This window comes from Phoenix dactylifera, chromosome 1 (assembly GCF_051530095.1).
Source record: "Phoenix dactylifera cultivar Ajwa chromosome 1, Ajwa_hap1_PhDact_Kaust_v1.1, whole genome shotgun sequence".
NCBI lineage: Eukaryota > Viridiplantae > Streptophyta > Magnoliopsida > Arecales > Arecaceae > Phoenix > Phoenix dactylifera.
The window spans coordinates 10,713,415-10,739,277 of record NC_143190.1 but is presented as its reverse complement, the minus strand read 5'-3'; the positions used below and the strand labels follow the sequence as shown (position 1 = coordinate 10,739,277).

At 39.1% G+C, this 25,863-nt stretch overlaps 1 protein-coding gene across 4 annotated transcripts in view; it reads right to left on the bottom strand.

Annotated features, from left to right (window-relative positions):
• Window positions 1-23,894, bottom strand: part of LOC103711432 (protein CHROMATIN REMODELING 4-like) — a 33,340-nt gene extending 9,446 nt beyond the window's left edge. Inside the window, exons 1-9 of one of the 4 annotated variants that reach the window (XM_088720852.1) lie at window positions 23,514-23,894; window positions 23,187-23,328; window positions 22,036-22,282; window positions 21,642-21,743; window positions 21,478-21,539; window positions 20,778-21,384; window positions 17,213-17,320; window positions 14,273-17,071; window positions 1,398-1,555 (exon numbers count right to left, since the gene is read on the bottom strand). In XM_088720852.1, coding sequence (XP_088576978.1) covers window positions 1,398-1,555; window positions 14,273-17,071; window positions 17,213-17,320; window positions 20,778-21,384; window positions 21,478-21,539; window positions 21,642-21,743; window positions 22,036-22,254 — 4,055 coding nt within the window. In that variant the 5' untranslated portion in view covers window positions 22,255-22,282; window positions 23,187-23,328; window positions 23,514-23,894. Of the gene's footprint in view, window positions 1-1,397; window positions 1,556-14,272; window positions 17,072-17,212; window positions 17,321-20,774; window positions 21,540-21,641; window positions 21,744-22,035; window positions 22,283-23,186; window positions 23,329-23,513 lie in introns of those variants that run through there. The other 3 variants (XM_088720851.1, XM_008797571.4, XM_008797569.5) reach the window with 3 other exon arrangements.
• Between the last annotated feature and the right edge of the window lie 1,969 nt (window positions 23,895-25,863).

Here is a 25,863-nt window from a genome sequence, read left to right as displayed (position 1 = left end):
GCTCTTAGTACAATCTTTTAACATCCAGTCTCTGATTTTGAATTTCCTTATCACGTTTTCTTGTCCAAATTTATGTTCTCGTAAGAATAAGGTGGGAAAATTGAGTTTAGGGCCCTAGTCAAGGTTTTCTTTGTAAGCCAAAGTCATTGATATGCACAAATACCGCATAACATCTCATAAATTGTAACCTAAAATACATTTAAAAGGTATCAGCAGAACACCATAGACTCAAAAACCACCAGAACAAGAAAATACCATCAGTATCGTACTGTTCTTGCACGAACCTGCATCAGAATGAGTGCTGGGACGCCAAAATTATCTGTATCAGCAGTACATCTTGGTCTGCACCAGTGCGCACTGACAGCTTTTTATTCTTTTTGATATGTTTTATTTCAGTATTTACTGTTGGTACCAGTATTGTACCATTCTAATGGAAAAACAGTACAACATTTGGAACCAGCACTTAAAAGTTAAAACCTCAGTTAAAAGTGTTAAAATAAATAGAGTATATCTATAGTATCATTTAACAACAATACCTGCTATACAGAATCATTCAAAATGATAGCTATTATCATCAATGATTCCTTATCATTTTTTCTATCATTCTTAAATTTTCAAAATTTTTATATCACAACATGAGATAAAAGTTATTGCGTGCACTTAAAGCATTCACCTTATCTCTTTTGGTGCATAAATTTTCTCAATAACTTAACAACATATTTCTAGTGCATCAATTCAGATGGTCAAAAGCAAAAGAGAAACACCATGTAACCCACTTCTGAAGCAGTATGCAAGAATACTGCTCGGTTCAAGAGGTACAAGGTAAATCAACCTCGATCTGCCCTCAAACCACTGGATCCACCTTCGGTATGGGAGCAAACTGGATGGTTTTGTCCAAATTGAGCATCCTTGTACCAAACCACCTCCCTGTACTGAGAAGGCCTCAGTACATTATGTACCAAGAGGTACACGTCAAACCGCACCCTTGCATGGCATTTCAAACCTGTTGTAATAGTTTATATTTTCCAAAGGATAAAATGCTTGCACTGGATAAGATTTCACACCATGACATTTGAATTTGGAAAACGGTTGCTTACCACTCTAGAGTAAGATAAAATTTCGATACTGCTATGCAACTGAATAGTACAAAATGTCACCAAATCATGACCTCTTTCACAACTCTAATATATTATCATTTGATTTAAACAAGTTTGGCAAAGTTAAATGTTTGGTCAAATTAAAGATGCTTAACTCCACCAGACCAATCTAATGTGCAATTCTCCAAGTGTGTTAATAAACATGATATAGGAACTTTTTAAAAGTAATGTAAAAATCACAAGGATCTAAACATGAGCACCAGTATGCTTAGGAAAAATGGATTAACAAACATTACTGACCTGACACGTAAAAGTCTATCCCATTCGTTTTCCTCGGTACCACTGATTGCATTATCTTCTTTTGCTTCAGATGCCTGCTCACAACCATCAACAACGACAGTAGGGAGCGTATCAGCCCCCCCTTGTTCCTCATTTGGTTCATCATTCCAATCCACTGCCTACTTGGCCAAATGATAGACAAAGAATTATTATACAGAATGGCAATACTGCATATATCAATTTGATTCCAAAATATCAATACCGAAACAGAATTGTCAGATTAATTGAAGAAAAATGATGGCAAGATATAATTATTTATGTGATCACTTTTCAACCGACAAAAAAAAGTAAGTGGTCATTAGAGGAATAAGACTCCTTACTTCTCTATTGTAGAAACATGTATCACTAAAACCATGCAGTAGAGAACTCAGTAACAATTAATAAATGCTACCTGTGATGTGTTCAGGAAATAGAATTGCCATTTCCCAAATAAAATATGTATCATACTAGTTCTAATTTTAAAATAAAAATTATATATGGAAAGATCCAAAACATGGTTAAGCCGAGATAATACCGCCCAGGTCTTCTTTTGGCATTAAAAGGTAATTCAGATACTAGCAAGTAACCTTTGAACTAGCATTCAACCCTTGGGAGCCCAAAATATATACTTGAGGAAAGAGTTTTTTTAATGGCAAAATAGAAGTAGGCATGCTATTTAAGTTCCTAAGCTTCTTTAGAACATATTAATTGCCCCATATCTTTAGTATATTTATTATAAATGTCAAGTAACTAGGTGAATAAATTGAAAAAGGAAGCGGTGTGGGTGTTTATTATTCATGTTCTAATTGTTTGTCCATGAAGTAAAATTTGAGCCATCATTATAGATATCTTTAGACTGTGGGCCTTGGCGCAATGATAAGATTGCCCCACTATGACCTAGGTATCATAGGTTCGAAACACAAAAATAGTCTCTCTACACGTGGAGGTAAGGTTGATTCATCTGACTCTCCTAGACCCTACAATGGTGGGAGCATCATCCATTGGATGCCCTTTTTTATTGTAGATTTTTTTAAAGATAGTTCAAGACATGTATACCAACTATTTTGTTTTAATTTTGGGGTGAAAGATTTCGATAGAAAAGATAATTTCATTATTCCTCACAAAAGAAAATGCATTGATTGAAAATATAGATGGTAAGTATATCTTGAACTAATATAACTTGTAAAGCAATTGTATGCACTATCTAATCAAGATTACCAATGTAAATGGTGCTCATTTTTTCAAATCATTATGGTTTTACAAAGGTTGTGGTCTAAAAAAAAAGCTTCTTCTGCAAATGTTAGTCAAAAAAAAGCAAATCTTTTTTCGTTGCAAAAATGTTATATTGAGGAGAAATCGAATTTCCTTAATACCAGTTCAAGCGATTGAAAGAGGAAAGACCGATTGAAAGAGGTTGGACCGATGATCGTCTTACCAGATGAGCTACTTTGCTAGACTTGTCTAAAGTAGAATTCACTCCCTATCTTAACTAGCCTAAAAAGAGAGCCCTTTTTTTATAGTGATTTCAGGCGAGGGAACAGAGTCCTGATGAGGAACATTTATCTTTTGCTTGTTTGAGAGATACCTTAAAGAAACTGGCTTGTCTAATTAACTTGTTGCTCTTAAATTACTTGAAAGCTAGATGGATTTGGGTCAAGTTCTAAAATTTGATGAGGCATGCAAGCCCTAGGTGCTGGTGTACCTAATGGAATTGATTAATGCACTTCACTTTCCTACCATTCCGTGCGCCTTTTTTCTCTATTTGAAAACTCTTTTCTACTATTCACTTTTCTCTTCTTAAAAAAGTGGTGGATGGGGAAACTATCAGATATAGAAGTGTACTCATGAATTCAGAGAAGAATAAACTACTAGAGTGACCTTCATGTTAGGACATCAGCATCATGGGGGTCCCACCCAGACATTTGCATAATAACAATTTTTGTTTGAGAAAACAAATTTTTTATAGTTTTTGATTCCATGTCCCTATTCTAATCTTTCATTTCTTTTTTCTACTAACATACATTAAAGTTTGCGTCCAACCTAGAAAGAAAGCATTTAAATATTTCCTGAAACCAAGAATACTTGCTATTTAAAACCAAGTACCTATTGAAATTTTATATAGATAACCAAATAAAATACATGTTGTTGGGCTTTGGCATTTTGTCACTTAATAGAGAATTAGTTCATGATCATCACTGATAAATGTTGAAATACAGAGCAATTAGTTAAAGTATATTACATTTCGCATTTCATTGGCATAATTTGCAAGAAGAATGTATCACTAGATAATAATAAGTAATAACCATATTAAAAAAAAAATTATTTTGGGGATTTTAGCGCATGCACACACACATAAACACCCTCGTAAATATGGCTTATTGCATATTTACCCTTCAAAAATAACCCTCTTGTTAGATTTTACCATACGCCTGTTGTAAATATGGCTTTTGCAACAATACCCCTCTTGATAGATTTTTGATTGACAATGTCAGTAACATTTTTAAGTGTAAAATAACTTTATTACCCTTTAGCACTGATATCCTTCAAATATTTATGCAGAAGTGTAGCTTGTGCATACAAACTGAATTTTCAGTTTTTCAGCGGTATTTATGTAAAAGGGTAATAGCATCAGTTTGCACTTAAAACTGTTACTTGTTAATGCCATCAACTGAACACCTAACAGGAGGTTATCATTGCAAATACAGGATGATCTAGGGATATGTGGAACCAGTGATTTTGGGAGAGCAAATATACAATAACCCTTCAAATGTCTATAGCAATCCTATAAGTGCACTCATAGCACTTTCTTCTGTCAACTCTGTGGAAAGATCTATTGGAACTTGAACAAAACAACTAATGTTTTCTCCACCTACTTCTTACTATATTTAAAGACTCTTTATTGTTGAAATAAAAAAGCTTCCCAATGTCACTCTGTTTCATGTACATATACTCTATTAATAGCATTAATGCATAGAAATAAATTAAGTTTATATAAAAGGAAAAAGGGGTACATTTACCAAAGGAAGGACTCTTGACTATGCTACTTATATATATATATATATATATATATATATATATATATATATATATATGGAAACATTGTTACTTAATTAAAGGAGCTTGTCAATGTACTGCCATCACACATGCACGTGCACTTACATATAACACTAAAGGATAAAAGTAAATGAAGTGAACATTAAAAGATAGTAATGAACTTATTAAGATGGGTGCTTGTTCGATAGACTATATTGAAATGATGAAGATCCCAAATGTACTTTTGTTTTTCATATACATAATCATACATATTATTAAAGGATAGAAATCAAGGTTCGCATATCGATATCGGACCCTGTACCGGTACCATCCTATTATAGTGTCGGTACATGGTATGGTACGAGACAGTAGAACGTACCAAGCGTCGATACAATACGTGACTGCATATTGGTTTGGTACTGATAAGGTAAGCCCAGTACGCTACGGCACCGACCGGTACGGCAAACTTTGATAGGAATAAATCAAGTGCATTTAAGAAAAGGGTGCACTTATCAAGAAGGAAGATGCCTAAAGAACATACTTGAAAGACAGTCATGGTCCTGTTAGCAGCAAGGAATCTCTAACGAACAACTGTTTCCTTCAATTTTTGAAATTTTATGGAGCACGTCATTGGAGATGATGGTTTAAGCAAGGACCATTTAATGTTTCAAAATATCCAACAGACTATATTCAAAACCCTCCAAATTTCAGATGCTTATGTGTATGGCTGCATGTTCTTGAGGTCAGGTCAAACTAACATTTGGGTCTAATTAGACCCAAATATATAAATTCACAACCTAGACTGGACCAAATAACTATGTTGGATCAAGGATTTGTTAACACACTTTTGTTGGTCTAACAGGATCCATAAAATCTGAGTCCAGCCGAGCAAGATTCACTATTGGCTTAATCTAAATTCAGCTAGAACTGGCCTTCTGCCTAAAATTAGTTCCAAATTTTAACCAGTAAATTTTCAAGTCTAGTGAGGTGGGTTTCTTTTCATTTGCATTTTGAATCTTTTTTCCTTAAGTCCAATCTGGTCGGCTTAAGAGAAAACAGATCGCGTCCAATCTGGAAAGATTAAAACCCAACCAAATTAGAGTTTGGATCTTGATTCTGGAAGCATATCAGACCAATGCAAACTTTTATGGGCAAGATTCTTGCTATAATCAGGTAATGTATACTAGGATGCATTTGGCAATTCGATCAAGAGCTCATCTATATGGAGGCCGATATAATTGAAAAGCAAGATGTTGAACTATGAGCTTCAAGTGTTGATGTAGGACAGCAGGTGTTAGGGCCACCTGCATGCAATGGTGTATCTTGAGACAAAGGATTAGGATTGCTAAGGGTTTTATTGCTTGTTGTCCAGGTTTTAAGACTAGGATAATCAATAAGAAAGCTTGAAATTTAGGGCAATGGCTATTCAAAAAATTATTTTAGGATGTTCTATATGTGGGAAAATGAAGCAAATCACAATCTACAGCTGACAATCAAATATAAATCAACCAGATTAGATCAAATAATGCATTGCAAAAATTTATAGACAGAAATACGATCTATTAAAAGCCCAAAAACAGCAGGGATAAACAAGGGATTTATGAAATAAAGAAGATTGAGAGAGAGAGAGAAAGGGAGGGAAGAGAGGAATAAGTAGCAAGGAGGAGAGTGGAAGATGAACCAAATCACATTTTAGAGATCTCTTAGCCAATCAAATATAAATCTGTAACAGATTAAATCGGATAATGCACATAGAAATCTGTAGCATAAAATAGAGAGTGAGAGGAGAAGAGAGAGGGAGGAAACAAGAGGGCCAAACCTGGCATCAAAACTCCATTCACAATAAATAAATAAATAAAACATTATACAAGTCTTTTGCTCGATCTACTTTATAAAGACTCAAACTTGCCCCTCGAGTTAACGAATATAAAGATAGAAATAAATCCCTCAAAAAAAAAAATCCAAAACAAGCTAGTTATTGACTCCTAACAGCATATGGTACTGCAGCATCATTATTCATGCTACAACGACGTGAACAGTAACCAACCCTTAACTTACCAAAATTGAGTCATTTTTGGATCTCTTAAAATTAGGGACTTAAAGATCTTGTGATACAATTTTGATTGGCCATCATTGAACTTCAAAAGGTCCTAATGATTTCAATCTAAAGCCTAAAATTAAAGAACTCTAAATTAGCAAAATTCAGGCTACTGAATGTGATGCGCATTAAGTGTCCATAACCATAAGCTTAAAGCATGGGTCAGCAAGCCCTTATCAATAATCTTTTCCAAATATAGTACAAAATCCCCTTACTTTTTTGTATGCGGTCTGAAGTTGCAAGAGTGAAGGTAATCATGAGCCACAGGCAAGGGACCCGATGTGTGCAACATTACCATTTTAAAGTGTCTAGTTTAGGGAGGGAGATTTGTACACTTCTGTAGCATTTACAAACTTTTATACAAAAGTCAACAACCTTGGGCCCATGACGGTTATTGTCAAGCCCTTACAGCATAATCTGTGCCTCCAATTGAATGCTTGAGGAAATTTTCAAACAACCAAGACAACTAGCAATCCTTGGCATTGCGATTTGACTCCAAAAGCACTGTGATAATAGTAATTGAGAGGCTAGAAAGGAAATTATTGAGATGAGAATTCATTTTTGGTTTCGAATAGTACATCTGAACCTACCTAAGGATTTGACTGTTATAACTCTTAGATTCAACTATATCATTGCAAAATTTTGCATCAGTTTTTGAACATAGGAGGTGATTCTTAATACATGACCGCTAACTCTTAGTTTTCAACTACATATGTTAACGAATGTCAGTTTTTTTTTTGGTGAATACGTCGAGTTTATTCATTGTAAACCGCACAATGAGTTTCATTTTGATGGTTTATTGTCTGTCTATTTTTTTTCCAGTGCTGCATGCATATGCACGTGCAAACTTACTAGGTACTAGTATTAAGAAAAGCTGCTACTTTCTATCAAAATGTGTCTGATGTCAAGACACATCTCATTAGCGAAGCTATCCACATCCATTAGAATTATTTCCCAAAGCAACACTTCACTCCAAAGGATTTAAAAAGTGGACGTGGCATGCAGGCAGTTGGGGTACAAAATAGAGCATATGCAGTTTTTGGCCACATATGGGGCTGGCATAAAAAAATAAATATAACTAAATATTATGGGAAAAAAATTAAGTATACACACTAAATCTTATTTAACAACCTATTTTAGGTACGACATGTTAACCTTACAAAAATATCTCCTTAGGCACTATTCTCAATATTCAAGCATAAGGTGTTACCAGCATAAGCTTCAAGCAATATATGGAGGCAGTGTGCACCTAATAACAAACCATGAGGTATGGCCACAAATGGAGACCAATTGGCCCAACATGATGCAGTTAGTAGGCTGCAACATGTATTCAGGCGCATAAACAATCAAACCAACCATGTTTTCAAAGTGGTTCATTCCTAGCCCCACCCCAACACCCCCCCCCCCCCCCCCCCAGCAAAAAAAAGAGAAAAAAAGATAAAGAAAGAAAGAAAGAAAATCCATGATTACTTCTTGTGCACAATTTTAGGCATATTGTGTGTATTTTCATGATATTCTTATGCATAGTCCTACAAATTGTTTTGCTTAATCATTTGCTTATATGGTACACATTCCAACAAGCAAGGTCGGCGGAACCGGTACCAGGCACCATATCGGATCTCCGGCGGCACGAGTCGGTACATGCCCGGCCCAGGCCCGTACCGACAGAGAAGAAGGCACGGTACCATGGGAGAGAGGAAAAGAGAGAGCGAGAAGGGGGAGAGAAGGAGGGAGGCCAGCGAAGGGTAGCGGACACCGGCGGAGGCCGTGGGAGGCACGGCCGCAGCCGGTTCCCTTGTTTCGAACAAAATAGAGGAACAAGCCGCCGGCCTCCACCGGCCTCCCGCCCGCTCCCTTTTCCTCCCCCGCTCGCTCCCTCTTTTCTTCTCCTTCTCCGGCTCCGAAAACAGGGTTCATTTCCATTGCCAGAAGCGAACCGGTGAGCCACCGGTATGGCTCGGAACGGCCGGAACCATCCGGTTCGGAACGGTTCCGCCGACCCTGCCCACAAGATTATTGCAAAAACCTAAGGCCGATGCCTTCATTAAAGAACTCTTATTACATTCAACTTTGTTTGTTAAGTTATTTATGGTAGAAAACAAGGTTTTAAGTACCGAACATACTAGTTCTTACCATGCATTACCATACCGGACTGCTTGAAAACTATTTACCAACACTAGGTATTAAACTAGAGCACTATACCAACCAAAGTATGTCATACCGTACCAAACCATGTAGTATAGGCGCACCATACCAGTTCGGTATTAGTACACGGTATGGAGGGCGTACCAAGACTGAGTATGCTAAACCAACCTCCGTATAACTATTCTCAATATTCAAGCATAAGGTGTTACTAGCATAAGCTTCAAGCATTATATGGAGGCAGTGTGCACCTAACAACAAACCATGAGGTATGGCCACAAATGGAGACCAATTGGCCCAACATGATGCAGTTAGTAGACTGCAACATGTATTCAGGCGCATAAGCAATCAAACCAACCATGTTTTGAAAGTGGTTCATTCATAGCCCCACCCCAACCCACCCCCCCCCCGCCCCCGCGCAAAAAAAGAGAAAAAAAGATAAAGAAAGAAAGAAAGAAAATCTATGAATACTTGTGCACAATTTTAGGCATACTGTGTGTATTTTTATGATATTCTTATGCATAGTCCTACAAATTGTTTTGCTTAATCATTTGCTTGTATGGTACACATATCTACAAACAAGGTCAGCAGAACCGGTACCAGGCACCATATCGGTTCTCCGGCGGCACGAGTCGGTACGGACCCGGCCCGGGCCCGTACCGACAGAGGAGAGGGCACGGTACCATGGGAGAGAGGAAAAGAGAGAGCGAGAAGGGGGAGAGGAGGGAGGCCAGCGAAGGGTGGCGAACACCGGCGGAGGCCGTAGGAGGCAAGGCCGCAGCCGGTTCCATTGTTTCGAACAAAATAGGGGAACATGCCGTCGGCCTCCACCGGCCTCCCGCCCGCTCTCTTTCCCTCCCCCGCTCGCTTCCTCTTTTCTTCTTCTTCGGCTCTGAAAACAGGGTTCATTTCTATTGCCAGAAGCGTACCGGTGAGCCACCAGTATGGCTCGAAACGGCCGGAACCATCCGGTTCGAAACAGTTCCGCCGACTCTGCCCACAAGATTGTTGCAAAAACCTAAGGCCGATGCCTTCATTAAAGAACTCTTATTACATTCAACTTTGTTTGTTAAGTTATTTATGGTAGAAAACAAGGTTTAAAGTACCGGACATACTAGTTCTTACCATGCATTACCATATCGGACTGCTTGGAAACTATTTACCAACACTAGGTATTAAACTAGCGCACTATACCAACCAAAGTATGTCATACCGTACCAAACCAGGTAGTATAAGCACACCGCACCGGTTCGGTATTAGTACATGGTATGGAGGGCGTACCAAGACTGAGTATGTTAAACCGACCCCCGTATAACTATTCTCAATATTCAAGTGTAAAGTGTTACCAGCATAAGCTTCAAGCATATATGGAGGCAGTGTGCACCCAACAACAAACCATGAGGTATAGCCACAAATGGAGACCAATTGGCCCAACATGATGCAGTTAGTAGACTGCAACATGTATTCAGGCGCATAAGCAATCAAACCAACCATGTTTTGAAAGTGGTTCATTCCTAGCCCCACCCCAACCCCCCAGCAAAAAAAGAGAAAAAAAGATAAAGAAAGAAAGAAAGAAAATCCATGATTACTTGTGCACAATTTTAGGCATATTGTGTGTATTTTCATGATATTCTTATGCATAGTCCTATAAATTGTTTTGCTTAATTATTTGCTTATATGGTACACATATCTACAAGCAAGGTCGGCGGAACCGGTACCAGGCACCATATCGGTTCTCCGGCGGCACGAGTCGGTACGGGCCCGTACCAACAGAGGAGAGGGCACGGTACCATGGGAGAGAGAAAAAGAGAGAGCAAGAAGGAGGAGAGGAGGGAGGCCAGCGAAGGGTGGCTGACACCGGCGGAGGCCGTGGGAGGCAAGGCCGCAGCCGGTTCCCTTGTTTCGAACAAAATAGGGGAATAAGCCGTCGGCCTCCACCGGCCTCCCGCCCGCTCCCTTTCCCTCCCCCGCTCGCTTCCTCTTTTCTTCTCCTTCTTTGGCTCCAAAAACAGGGTTCATTTCCATTGCCATAAGCGTACCGGTGAGCCACCGATATGGCTCGGAACGGCCGGAACCATCCGGTTCGAAACAGTTCCGCTGACCCTGCCCACAAGATTGTTGCAAAAACCTAAGGCCGATGCCTTCATTAAAGAACTCTTGTTACATTCAACTTTGTTTGTTAAGTTATTTATGGTAGAAAACAAGGTTTTAAGTACTGGACATACTAGTTTTTACCATGCATTACCATACCGGACTACTCGAAAACCATTTACCAACACTGGGTATTAAACTAGCGCAATATACCAACCAAAGTATGTCATACCATACCAAACCAGGTAGTATAGGCGCACCGCACCGGTTCGGTATTAGTACACGGTATGGAGGGCGCACCAAGACTGAGTATGCTAAACCGACCCCGTATAACTATTCTCAATATTCAAGCATAAGGTGTTACCGGCATAAGCTTCAAGCATTAATGGAGGCAGTGTGCACCTAACAACAAACCATGAGGTATGGCCACAAATGGGGACCAATTGGCCCAAAATGATGCAGTTAGTAGACTGCAACATGTATTCAGGTGAATAAGCAATCAAACCAACCATGTGTTGAAAGTGGTTCACTCCCAGCCCCACCCCAACCCCCGCGCAAAAAAAGAGAAAAAAAGATAAAGAAAGAAAGAAAGAAAATCCATGATTACTTGTTGTGCACAATTTTAGGCATACTGTGTGTATTTTCATGATATTCTTATGCATAGTCCAAATAGTTTTGCTTAATCATTTGCTTATATGGTACACATATCTACAAACAAGATCGACGGAACCGGTACCAGGCACCATATCGGTTCTCCGGCGGCACGAGTCGGTACGAACCCGGCCCGGGCCCGTACCGACAGAGGAGAGGGCACGGTAACATGGGAGAGAGGAAAAGAGAGAGCGAGAAGGGGGGAGGGAGGCCAGCGAAGGGTGACGGACACCGGCCGAGGCCGTGGGAGGCAAGGCCGCAGCCGGTTCCCTTGTTTCGAACAAAATAGGGGAACAAGCTGCCGGCCTCCACCGGCCTCCCGCCCGCTCCCTTTCCCTCCCCCGCTCACTTCCTCTTTTCTTCTCCTTCGGCTCCAAAAACAGGGTTCATTTCCATTGCCAGAAGCGTACCGGTGAGCCACCGGTATGGCTCGGAATGGCCGGAACCATCCGGTTCGGAACGGTTCCGCCGACCCTGCCCACAAGATTGTTGCAAAAACCTAAGGCCGATGCCTTCATTAAAGAACTCTTATTACATTCAACTTTGTTTGTTAAGTTATTTATGGTAGAAAACAAGGTTTTAAGTACTGGACAGACTAGTTCTTACCATGCATTACCATACCAGACTGCTCGGAAACCATTTACCAACACTAGGTATTAAACTAGCGCACTATACCAACCAAAGTATGTCATACCGTACCAAACCAGGTAGTATAGGCGCACCGTACCGGTTCGGTATTAGTACACGGTATGGAGGGTGTACCAAGGCTGAGTATGCTAAACCGACCCCCATACCAGGCAAACCGGCATAGTAACAGGGTAGCACCAGTACGGGGCGCGGAATAGGAATGGCATACCTTGATATCAACACCCAACATGCTTGTTTCCTTCAAGTGTCGATACTTAAAACGTTGGTTAAAAAAGCTGCGAGTTAACTTCACATCTCAATATCAGAGCTTTGAAGTCGCCTCTTTCTAATGAATGACTGTTTATTTGTCTATCTTCATCCATGATTTTAATTTATTTCTAAGAAATTAACAATACCATCTTCTATAAAAGTTCGCAACGGAATTGCTGGAGTAATGAAAATAGTTGCTCACTGAAAGCAAGACAAATCATCTAAAGTCCTTGGATGGAATCAAATTCTTTTCCTTTTTCTTTTTGAGGTGGGGAGGAGGAATGCTATCCTAATGTGATTCGTGTAACTTTCAATATCTTGATACTACCGAACAAGAATTAAACAAGATTTCTCCTCAAATTTTAATCGTGCAGCCTAAACTTATCCTGCAATATTGTCACAATCACATCTGACAACCATTTTGACTTGGGCAAATCGTATTCAACCTCCTCTAATATATCACTCTGCCCCAAGAATTCTTCATAGCAGGACAAATTAAAAAACCAAAAACAATTAGACAAAGTTCCCCAACCTAGCAGAATGATAACTAACAATATTAAGCATAAACGAAGTTGAACCTACTACCACTATGGCATAGAGGAATCACTACCACCAACAACAGCTGGAGAGCACCAATATTCCTCAAAAAAAAAAGGATTTATCCAGTAATATTAAGTTTATCATAACCCAAAATCTGATTTCTTTACAATGTTCTGGCACAATGCTTTCGGGCTATGCACAAACATTGTGTTATTGTATCAGTAGACTCTTTTGTTGTTCCTCCTACTTTAGACGAGCCACGCAAAGCAAGTTTTGATCACTATACCAGAGAAAACCTCAAATCCTTGGATTGAAGCATTTACGCTTCTGCAGCAATCCGGTTGGCCTAAATGAACTCATCCCTGACGAGTTAGAACTTCCCTTACGGAGTCAACAACAAGTGTAGAGACAACTTCAAGCTTAAGTATCCACAGACCTTGGAATATTTAACTTCTCTTGGCATTTTCAACATGATTGTGGTCAGTCTTGGCACCCATCTTACTGGCCACAAACAACTCTTTGTCCTTTGGAGTAAGTACAAATATATGTTCACATATTCATCAAGAATCACATTTCAATCAACATGCAATAATCTACTTTGGGTGTTAAGGTAGCCCAAAAAAGAAAGTTGCACACCTCTTAACCAAACCACTTAAAGTAAAACTCACAAATATTCAAGTTCTGGACTTGATGTATTAAAGTAGCTTTGAGTGCATGTAGGTTCTTTTGAAGAAATATGCTCTGAAAGCCACAATTCTTTCACAATAAAACCTTTGAAATTATATGTTCGACTAGTTTTTTTGCACCCATATGGTTTTAGATATGACTGTAACAGTTGACCTTAAAGTTGGAAAGGAAGTTATAGCTTGCACCATTTAAATTGATGGAAATGATCAGTTTACTGTCACAGGAGTGATTGTTCAATTCCTACACCTAAAATGATACTCATAGCTGAGTGAGATTGCACATATCATTCATTTGGCTTCCTTAGTGAAAAAGTGTCTAGGCTTACAAAAGTGACCATTCCTCTAGTCATTGCACATGTGATCCCATTTTAACACGCAGGCAATTTGTGTAAAGTGGGCAATAATTGTGACATTTTTTAGTGGACATATATAATGGTCCTTACATCAGACAACACAACTATCTACTGTAGTCTAATTTAGTCACCCTTTGGGCCAAATTCTGGTACTGATTATAATGTTATTTACGGAGCTCATTGCATAACTAAACTGAACTACGAGTAATAGTAATTTGCCCAACAATTGGAACCATGACTTAACATATTCACATTATGATTGACACAGCAAGGAATCTTAAAGAAAAGAGAACTCCTGGAAAGCCAAATAAGAAATGTAGTAATTTTGACAACAAAAACAAGCACCATAGAAAGCTTACAACGCACCTTTACTGCACCAAGCATATCATTCTCTAACTCCCCATCAGCACTTTCAGAGATTGCTGACTGAAGGTTTGACCGATCAAGAAGCTTTAAAATTGAATTTTCATCCCACACGATCTTCGTGCATCCATCAGTGCATTTATCCTGGTATACATCTCCCAGACCACCAGCTCTCCTTCTATGCTTATGCTCACCATCAGCAACAGCATCAGTTTTGCTGCTAGAAGCTTCTTTTGAATCTTGCCCATTTACAGCATCACGGTCATTAAAAAGTTCTTCTGTTCCCCATCTAAGAATGGCCTCCACTTCCTTTTGAGATTCTGACTTGTTCACAAATAGTTGGTCAAGCATCAATTTCTTCTTAGCAAGATGCAAGATGCGCTCCTCGACACTAGCACATACCACGAGCCTGTACACCAGAAGCCTGTTTGATTGCCCAATTCTATGTGCTCTATTCATTGCTTGTATATCAGCATGTGGATTGAAATCTGAATCATATATAACAACAGTATCTGCTGTGGCCAGATTTATCCCAAGGCCACAAGAGCGTGTGGATAATAAGAATACAAATCGAGTTTTGTCCTGATTAAAACGAGCAATTGCTGCTTGACGATCAACCACTGACACTGAACCGTCCACTCTTTCAAATGTCTTAGGACCAAATTCTATAGTCAGGTAATCCTCGAGTATATCAAGAAGTTTCGTCATCTGAGAAAATATGAGGACACGGTGCCCATCCTTACGTAAAATCTTGAGCATAGAATGCAGCAATGTTAGCTTGGCTGATGCCTTGATGCGCATTTCATGGAGGAACTCCACTGAACCAGATTCAGGTTCAGTTCCTGGAATGAGATATGGATGATTGCAGACCTTCCGGAGCTGCATGACAATATTTAGCATTGACTGCAGAGCACCACCTTTTCTAATGTTACGTAATAAGTGATAGTTCCTCGTAAGTATGGCACGGTAATATTCCGCCTGTATGGATGTTAATTCAACAGGAACCATGCGCTCAGTCTTAGGGGGGATATTTTGCATGGCATCTTTTTTCAGCCTTCGAAGCATATGTGGAGAAACAAGTTTTTTCAGCTCCTCCACCTTTTCTGCCGTTGTAAGGTCATTAAACTTCTCTTCAAATGCTGACAAAGAGGGGAATGATGCAGGTTGCAAAAAATTTAGTAAGTTATACATCTCACCTATGTTGTTCTGCAAAGGGGTTCCAGTCAATAACACACGGTGCTGAAAAGAAAATGTGTTCAGCAGACTAAAAAGTTTACTTCCAGAATTTTTTAGTCGATGCCCCTCATCAACTATAAGTACTTCCCAGGGGACTCCACGCAGATGAGAATAGTCAGCAAGGACCATCTCATAAGTAGTCAATAAAACATTGAATTTATATGATTCTGTTGTCTTATGTGATCCAGTTGGATCACGGGCATGCCATTCATATTGACGAATAATGGATCTTGCTTTTGCACAACCATGATACTCCACAACATTCAAATGAGGGGCCCACAGTGCAAACTCAGCCAACCAATTAGGCATTGTGGATAGAGGGACCAAGACCAGACATGGCAATTTCACCTTAAACTCAAAATACAAGGACGAGATGAAAGCACAAGCAGATACGGTTTTCCCCAGCCCCATCTCATCAGCAAGTATCACGTTCTTAGACTTATGCCAGCATTTGCGTAGCCAGTTTAAAGCTTCTAACTGATGTGGAAAAAGTGAACCTCCTTGAAGCTCCTTCGGCTGCTCCACCAAAGAAAAAAAATCCTGAGAATCACCTTTACTCCTTGGAAAATCATCCCCAACATCCTTATCCAAAGTTTGAGACTCAAACTGTTTGAATTCAGCAATCAGATGAGCAGACTTTTCAATGATAGGTTCATCTAATCTTTCCCAAGTACATTCATCATAAGGAAGATCACGCCATTTAACCAAGGCTTCTTCAGTACCATGCTTAGAAACACGGAGAGCAATAGCACGCTGTGGCTCACACCACTGTTCCTTGCAAATATTTATCACAGTGGTTCCATATTTTGCCTTGTAATTCTCCAACTTTCTTTTAGCTAAAACTTTTAACTGGGATTCAGAAACCCAACTGTTATGGATGTTTGATTGACCTACCCATTTAACAAAAAATTCATACATAATACTACTTTTGTCATTAGGCCCGGAGTCCTGCATGACCTTGGAAGATGTCCTATTTTCAGCACTTTTATCTGGTTGAGTCACCATGCTTGCAACATCGATACATTCTGAATCACAGGAGACATCTAGGCAAGAAGGCCTTGGTGTATGAGATTTGCCGTGTTTGCTTGGACTCACAAGTTCCCCATTTTTGCTTTCTACAGAGACTTTCAGAACAGTGTCTTCATCAATATCTATCGCATTTACCAAAGAGTCCTCAATGACTTCACAAGTTTTCTCCCCAGAAGATTCTATGACGGATGCCGTAGCTTTCATTTTATTCGGACATTCATGAGTTCTATGTCTTTTGCCATTATAGTCTTCATTAATATCTTTTCTTTCGCCAACCCAATTTGCTTCTCTGTGGCATCCCTTAAGTATGCTTTTACCATCCTTCTTATCTGAATCTTTACTGCCATCATAAGAGTCTGTTAACTGTTTTTCATGATTTTCTGAAATATTACAACCACATGGAAGTCCACTCACTTGCCTTCCTGAATTACTTTCTGACTCAGCTTCTTCTGAAGGAGTAGCAGATTTGATTGTTTGAACATGAAATGAAGACAAGACAGTACTAGTTTGCACCCGACACCCCAAAATTCGATCAACCTTTTAGACAGAAAAACATGGACTTATATCAATGACTTTAGGTATTAAACAGAAATGAAGGAATGCAAAACAAAGTTTTACCCTTCAATTCTCCAAAAAAAACATGTTTATAAAAAAATTTAAAAAAAAACATATATCTACCTCTTGTCCTCCATTCCAAAGATTCTCATGATGTTTTATTGTCTTATTTACATGCACTCCTTGTTCATCTAATCCTCGTGATGAGGGGGGAACTCCCCCAAGGGATGCCTGCACATATTAATTAAACATCAACCATCAACAAACAATAGTAAAATACTTCACAGTTCTCACAATAAAAAAGGAGACAGCACAATACAAATTATGGACTCAACAACAAGAGCATCAAACCAGCAGCATACACAATGCATTAACTAAAAATCAGGTAAACCAAGAGTAAGACTCTCCAAAGGTTGTAAAAAGGAAGTAATTGATTAGATCTGTAAATAAATGAAAAGAAGGCCCATATTAAAAGAACCAGCTCATCACAGTATAACCGCCATCCAGAGGAAGAAAGGCTGATGCAAAAATATAAAATTGCAAGATACTAAGGAGAAAGAAAGAGAATTAAAACAAACATTCAATCTAAGTCTTATCTAACTTCTTACAGTGATCCTCATGTAATCCATAGCATTACATTTTTCTCCCTTTTTTATTTTTTGTGATTTTTCTTGAGTTTTCCTACACTTTCACATATCTTCCTTCTTGTTTGAATTGCTTCCATTTTCATTAGTTCGAAATTCTGCACCTTTTGGAGCAATTTTTTCCTTATATGATTGTTTTAGGGTTTTTTTTTTAGGTTGAGACTAGACACCATTGTGACCCCAACTTTAAGTTGTGCAGTCCTGACATCCAGTCAGAACTGGGATTTCTGTCCGCATCTATGGGGCCAATAATTTAGAAAGGCAGGACAAGGCAGGCTGCATGCCTCTCTCTTCTTCACGAGAAAGGCTGCATGCCACTCTCTCTCTCTTCTTGCAGAAGAGGGGGGGGGGGGCGCTGGGCTGTGAAAGAAATTAGGTGCCAAACAAATAGCAAGGGAGAGAGGAGACAGTGTATTTACTTAGTAATCAGTCCTTTAGCAGTCCTTACATTTCTTCAGTCAATATTTACGTTATAAAGGATGCAAAAGAAATTGTCTACCAGTTCTGGTGAAAATAATGGAATCATTAAATTTCTTCTTAATTCCCTCTCCCTTCTCTTTTCATCTTTTGTTCCTTTCACGTCTTGAGATCAACCTATTCATGCAGATTTTCTAAATAGATCTTATTTTACTTTCAGAGTTCAGCAGATAATTCTGACCTGAAATAAATTTTAGATCTCAAGATAGTATAATTTTAGACACATGGACAAGAAGAATACACAATTCAAGCAGCCCACATCAATAAAAGACTTCAGACTGAAAAGTCAGGGGAAAAGCATTCACACCTTAACAGTATCTAGTTACACATCTAATGATGGAATGGAGGAGTTGCAAGATGCCAAGAACAACCATAAATGCTAGGTTAGCCCAACAAAGCATAGACAGCAACCACCCTGACCATGGGATATGCTAATGCCCCTCACATTTACAAACGGTAGCTCAAGCAGCAATCTCTGAAGCTAACTCATCGCAATCAACACTCCAATCTTTTCGCCTAATGATAGTTAATTGGTTAGATTTCTCAAACAATTGATTATTTGATTGTTTCTCCCCATTGCTACAAAGGCGATTCAAATGGTTACTACTCCAGGCATCTTGACAGAAGATTACATTTGGCAACACTTAGGCCTTCTAATCCCAGTTACTAAGTTCCTAAACAGTACTTTGAAAATTAGATGATAAAATTGCAATTAGATACTTTGGTAGAAAAGTGATACTCATCTAATCATGTGGTGACAGGGTAGACAACAAAAAAAATGCAGTGTTGGGCTTCCTGATCCTGAGGTCATGGCAAGAATTATTGATAAAGCAAGAGGTATGGGTACATTTGGCACCTAAAAGACCTAGCATCCTTCAAAGCTAACAGGCTGATAGGTCAATTATATCCTTTGGTAGCAAAGTGATAATCATGTGGTGACAGGGTACCCAACAAAAATTAATGCAGTGTGGGGCTTCCTGATCCTCAGTTCATGATAAAAATTATTGACAAAGCAAGAGATACAGGCAGATTTGGCACCTGAAAGTCGTTAGATCCAAATGTTTAAATTCAAAGATGCAAACACAAAAAGACTCGTGGGTGCAATTAGGCCATCCATGAAGCAGATATTTTTGGAAACTTTGGTTCCACTATCACTGCATATCCAAGCGTTTGTTGATGAGCAAATAGCCATATATAAGAATTCATGAAGATGATTGTCTGCAAGGATCCCTTCTGATAAGGGATATTACCTTTTGAGAATTGAATTTAAGGAATATTTCATTAGCATGTTTTGCTTCATTCTGCCAATTATGGTCTAGGTTGCCCCTCTTCATATGCATTTTCCACAATGAATTGTTAATGAAGTTTGTACAACCCACTTTGCCACCAAACTAATCATGCGAAGGCATCCTAATGTCTATATCACTCCCTCATGATGCTCATGAAGAAGCAAACAATTATAAACCAAATATACACATAATTCTGAAATTTCCTTTGGAAATGCTTTGATAGGCAACTCCTACTATAGTGTTAATCCATCACAGATGCAGCTAACCCAATCCTCAACGCCTTTTGTGCCACACAAAAGAAATGCGATCACTGAAATCTTGCAATATCTACAGAGACAACATCCAATCCACAGTTTCACTCTTTGGTAAATCTTCTATGATGGGTACATGGAAAGAAAGTAGGCATGGGTGATGGAATATAAAGCATAATAGCGACAATTAAATGTCTCTTATGGAAGAGGTGTATGACGAACTATTTTGTAGAAAAAACCAAAGCCAACAAATTTACTAATCAAGTTACCTCCACTCCAGAACTGTTCAAGGAATTAAGACCACACACAATAAGAACAGAAATTCCATCCTTCGGCAAGCATCCAAAATGTTGCCTAACTAATATCAAATGTCAGCTATGCATCCTCATCAAGACAACAAATTAGTTTACTAATTAAACTGCATCATATAACCCCTAAAATACCGACTTTAGCAAGCTCCACCCATCTGAAACAGAGCTAATTCTGGAGTCGTCAGTGACTGATGGAACCACCTAAAAGCCTCATATTACACACACCAAAGATAAAGATATCCAATCAATTACCATTAGGAGAGCCACGCATTAAACAACCAAAATTTACATAACAAGTATAGACTATGTTGGTGCATAACACCCCAATGAACCCATTAATATGTTATACTATTTTAACTATTAATAGGTTAATGTTAATAATATTTGGAGAGTTGGTCCAATCGATGTTTCTTTCTGGAAGTTAAAAAATTAACCAATGTCACATAAATCCTGGAGCATATATTTAAGAAAATGTCTCACTGATGCATGCAAACTAGATCTAACAATGATTGCACGTGCTGTGTCCAAAATTAAGATAACTGAATTGCCACTTTCAGAAGCATGAGTGCATGCATTTTTATGTATGTATGTATGTACATCCTATAAATATAAATTCAAGTATGAAAAATAGAATGTGAAACGAATATTCACTGATATGTTTAGAATGTAGCTACTGTTATATAGAACATGAAATAAGACAGAAAAGCTACCACAACCTGTTTTCGACTAGCACATTTTGCCATTTTCTGTTCTTCCTTTGTGTTAGGCACAGAATTCTGCTGATCAAATGAGGTGTGCTTTTGAAATGACCCACTGGTTTCTAGACATGGAGGAGTTTCATTTGATATGTCATCACAAGCAGGTGCAGCAATATGTTTTCCTTTTCCAGTTTTTGACCTCTTCTTCTTGTCTGCCCTGTTAGCCCTCTGCTTCTTTTTTCTGGCCTTCTGAGAGGGCAGAACTAATGGAAGAATAAGTTTCTTTCTTTGCACTTCTCTTTTACATGGGTCAGACTTCTCTTCCAGAGATTTTTGACCAGGATCTGAGCTCAAAGTTTTAACAGGATAAGGGACTTCTTTATGAGTACTTTTCCAACAAAATGGTGAGTCTGGTTTCTTCTCAATTTTATTATCTGCAGCTGTAGAAATGCCATCTCTGGATTCACCATCACATGACCGGCTTGACTTGGTGCTGTAAGATGTATCAATACGAGAAAATTCCGACTTCTTTTCAACAGATGAAGCCCTCTGAGGTAAAGTAGCTTTCCTCTTGTTATTTAATTTATTCTTTCCAGGACTGGAGCTTCTCCCAGAAAGCGATGTCCTGTCATGGCCAGATAATTTATGTACAATTTTAGATTTTTCAAATACACTCTTAGTCCTTGCTCGTCTTGAACTGGATTCTGCATTTACTAACATTTTCATATTATCCTTTTGCTCACAACACTTTGGGCATTGCCACTTCCCAGGTGGTGCACGCTTTTAGAAACAGAAGAACCATAAAAAGGGCAGTTAGCTCACATTCATATACATCCTAATGCCCACTAAGGGAACCAACATAATATACGAATAAGTGCATACCTTGAGGGGTGGATTGAGACACTCAAGATGATAAGTTCGAGGACAGCTATCACAGCAGAGCAAATTGCCACCAAGATCACATTCTACACATTCAAAGTAATACTGCAAGAGAAAGATGAAAATTTATATCCATATACAGTGATCCACACAGATTGCATGGACTTGCCTACTATCACAGAAAAAATTGACTGCCTTAAGATTTTCATCTATGAGACTACATGATCTCATAAAATCGAAAAGATGAGAACATCTTTGAGTTCCAGAAAACAAACTAAGAACAATGGATACAGCAGCAGCATAGAATCATCATAGCCAGGGAGAAATAATAAGAGGCTGAGGTTTAAGAAGTTGATGCAAAGTAGAATTCTAGGAAAGGAAAAAAGAGATGTCTTACCCCATCATGGCCTTTGACCTTACGAACAAATCGAGAAACATCAATATCACCTTTCAGCTTCCTCTTAACTAAAGGGATGTTCCTCGGAGAGTCTGAAGGTAGCGAAGATGCCTCTTTTCCATTAGAGAGATTCAGTCCACTTGATACTCGTTTCCGCTTGCGCTTCAAGACCCAATTCCTATCTATCATGTTATCACACAAAGAGCTGTCTTCCCTCATCTTTGGAGCCTCAGTCCTGCATGCTTGACTGATGGCACAGACAAGAATGACAACAGCTCATTAGTTGGGCAAAAGGCTTAGCATCACAACCAAGCTGTTGTCAAACACTTTGAAGTTAAAAAAAAAAAAAAAAAAGTTGAAGCAGCAGCAATTTGCCACCTTCAAAGGATTTCCTCTCAAACATTATATCCTAATATATACCCGTACATCCTTTCTCATCCATCTCACTAATGCAGGCTATAAGAGCATAGTTAAAGGACCAAAAATGATAGCACCTCATATATCAGATAATAAAACAACAATCTGCTGAAACCCTGACTAGTTATATCGAGGAAATGAATCAATTAAAGTATACCAAAAGTGATTATACGAGAAGAAATTATATGGTCTCTTCCAAATAGTAACAAAGAGCATTTGCGAACAGCTCATGAAGCTGCCCTAGTCTCACAAGTTAAACATAAGCTTTGTATTCAATAATTTATAAGATCATGTCTACTTCTCCCAACATGTGGCGTTACTTTTCTTTCTTTTTACTTCTTTTACATATTTCTTTTACGTCCTGCAAATGCTGTTTTTAATTATCTTTCTAGAAGGTGCCGCAGCGTGCCCAATATCTAACTTTGACAAAAACAAAACAAAAAAAAAGTTTCGATGAATTACAAAATTTTGGTGGAATGTAAGCTGTAGCCTCTACAAGAATGCCGAAATCTGAGAGATAATAGGATTTCCAGGCAAATCGAAGGCAAATATAAAAAAACAAGAAACCGAGAGATTGAAGCACGCAAACCAAGAAGATAGAGAGGGGGGCACCCGAACCTGTGCCCGTAGAGTAGGGTTTAATTATCTAAAATAAAGAAACCTAAAATCCTATGCTGACAGTCCAAGATAAAACAACAATCGACAAGAAGAAGGAAATCAGAGCTAGCTGTTACCTCTGGTGGCCAAGAAGACAAGAACAAGAATCATATGACTAACTCGGCCGCAGCCGTAGACCTCGCATCTGTTAGAAAAGGGGGAAAAGAAATTCCAGCTGCACCCGCGGCTTTTATATCCGATCCCCCATCCCCCCTTCCACTGTGGACACAATTAGATAGGCATTAGATTAGATTGGAAGCTGACACTGAGATCTCTTCCCTCCTTTATTTTTCCTCTCTCTCTCTCTCTCTATTTCCCTCTTCTTGGGAGCACGAAAGAAAGAAGGAAGAAGGAAAGGAAGCGAAAGGGAAGGGGGGGGTTGGAAAAAGAGGGTTGGGGGTCACCAATCGAGAATATCATTTTGTTGCCCTGCCCCGAGAGGCGGTGGGCGAGCGCACACCCCCTCGACCCGGCTCTCCCGCCAATTGCGGGACGCCACGTGGGGCGTGACAGGCGCTGATAGCAGCGGGTCAGGGGAGCAGAAACGAGGCAGAGACTGCAAGAGGGCACGGCGAGGCGACAAGAAGCCCCGGTCGCCGTCTCGGCGGGTAGAATGGACGGCCGTGACGGTGCGACGATGGACCGCGGTATCTCTGTTGGTTCCTTCAGATGGCCTGAATCTGATGACAAAGTGAGAAGAGGCGTCGAGGCTGCGGGGGGCGATGAATTTTTTCCCCATTTATATATTATCTTTTTTTTTCTCATTTTTCTTTTTGCGTGCGGTCAGTTCATGATTTGGTATATACGCATATTTTGTATGCAAGGAGGATGCAATGCTATGCCGGGGGAAATGGAATAGAATGTTTTGGAGACTTGCTTTAAGCTGATAGGATGTTGCTCCTTTGCGTGAAATACTACTGAATTTGGTGTACGGTTTTTGTTTCAAGGTATGGGAGTCAAAATGTACACTAGATCTTTTGGACTCCCGGGATAACTCCCATTGGTGAAACCCCCTTACGTGGCCTAAGCTCTGCCGGCGTGGTTCTCATGTCCCACACGCATGTGGGACCCACTTATTGCCCGACGGGGAAAAGCTGCAAGATCTGCCATGAGACAAAGGACCGTGTGAAATGTAGGTGCAAAATCAGATTAATGAGGTATTTATTGATTCGCTGACTCATCATAAATATAATAATAAATATATAATAAAGGATATTAGATTTATAGAGAATAAGGCAGAGAGGGAGAGCCGAAGAACTATTTCAAAACAGACCGCCAAAGTGGTGGGCGACAAAAGATGCCATCCAGCCAGCCGTCCTATTAGTTTTTTGAAACACGTGAATGACCTGAATATCCAGATAATTTCACAAGTGACCACGACTCCTTCACAGACTCTAGCCAAGCTGGCATATAGATGCATGATTCCTTCGCAAACATGATAAGCCATATAGGTGCATCTAGCATCACTAGCCGAGCTGGCTGGTCTCTTCGCAGACTCCTTCAAGATTAAATTTTTTAAAATTTTTTTTGAAAAATAATTATCATGATGCTTTAAAGCGTTGTTATAAAAAATATGAGTTATAAAAAGTAAGAATTAAAGGCATGAGCTTAGGCACAAAAGGTAAGAACTGATTACATTGAATACGACTTAATTGAAAGATAATCAGTTATCATTGAATAAGATGTGATTAGAGCTGATCATGGGCTAAGCTTAGGCACAAAAAAGATCAATGGTCAAATTTTACATAGGCCCGGCCTGAAACCCGATTAAACATAAATATAAAGTTGATGCATGAGGGTTGGACTGTGATCAACTCTAGATATAATGTCAAGCTAACAAGGCTTTAATTAACACCTTGTTCTTAAAATGTAATTGAAACTTAATCCGAAGAACTAATGGAGTGAAGTTAATTTCACACTTAAAACTTTTTCAAAGCAACTTCACTATGAACCAAGTTACATGTGTTGAATGACAAGAATGGTCTTATAGGTAAACCAAAGTAGTTATAATACTTTTACGGTCACAGTAAGTGTCAAACACTACACAAAAAAAGACAATTACCGACTTTTATTTGCCGATGCTTATTCCAAGCGTCGGCAAAAATTTTTCCCCGTCAACATTTGCCGACGCTTAAAAGCGTCGTTGAAGTTAATATGTAATTGACGACACTTTTAACGACGCTTTTTTGCGTTGTTAAATAACAACGCTTAAAAGCGTCGTTAAAAGCATCGTCGGACGCCCAAAAACCATCTCATTTTAGTCCCACATCGGCGGTCTGAAAAAAAAACTGTTTATATAGCCAAACCCAACCACTCCGCACGGATGGAATGAAGTTACCGATCGAGAAGGTTGTATTTCTAAATTGAAGAGAAGATGTAGACCGCAAATAGTAATTCGCGATGCTTTAAAGCGTCGGTAAAGAGCGACGCTTAAAAGTGACGCGAAATTGGAATTAGCGACGTTTTTGAAAGCGTCGGAAAATGTTTTTTCCACTGTAGCATAGGCGACGCTTTACCGACGCTTTGAAAAACGTCGGAATGGTTTCTACCGATGCTTAAAAGCGTCGCTAATAGCCAAAACAAGCGTCGCTAACGTCCAAGTTTCTTGTAGTGAAACAAATCGAGAAACTTGAGCTTGGCTCGAGAAAAAGTCAAACAAGATTTAATTTCAGGCTAAATAAACTAAGTTTGAACCAGCAAAGCAGACTCAAAAATAATTTTAAGCCTGGTACAAAATTGTCTAAGTCAAGTTAC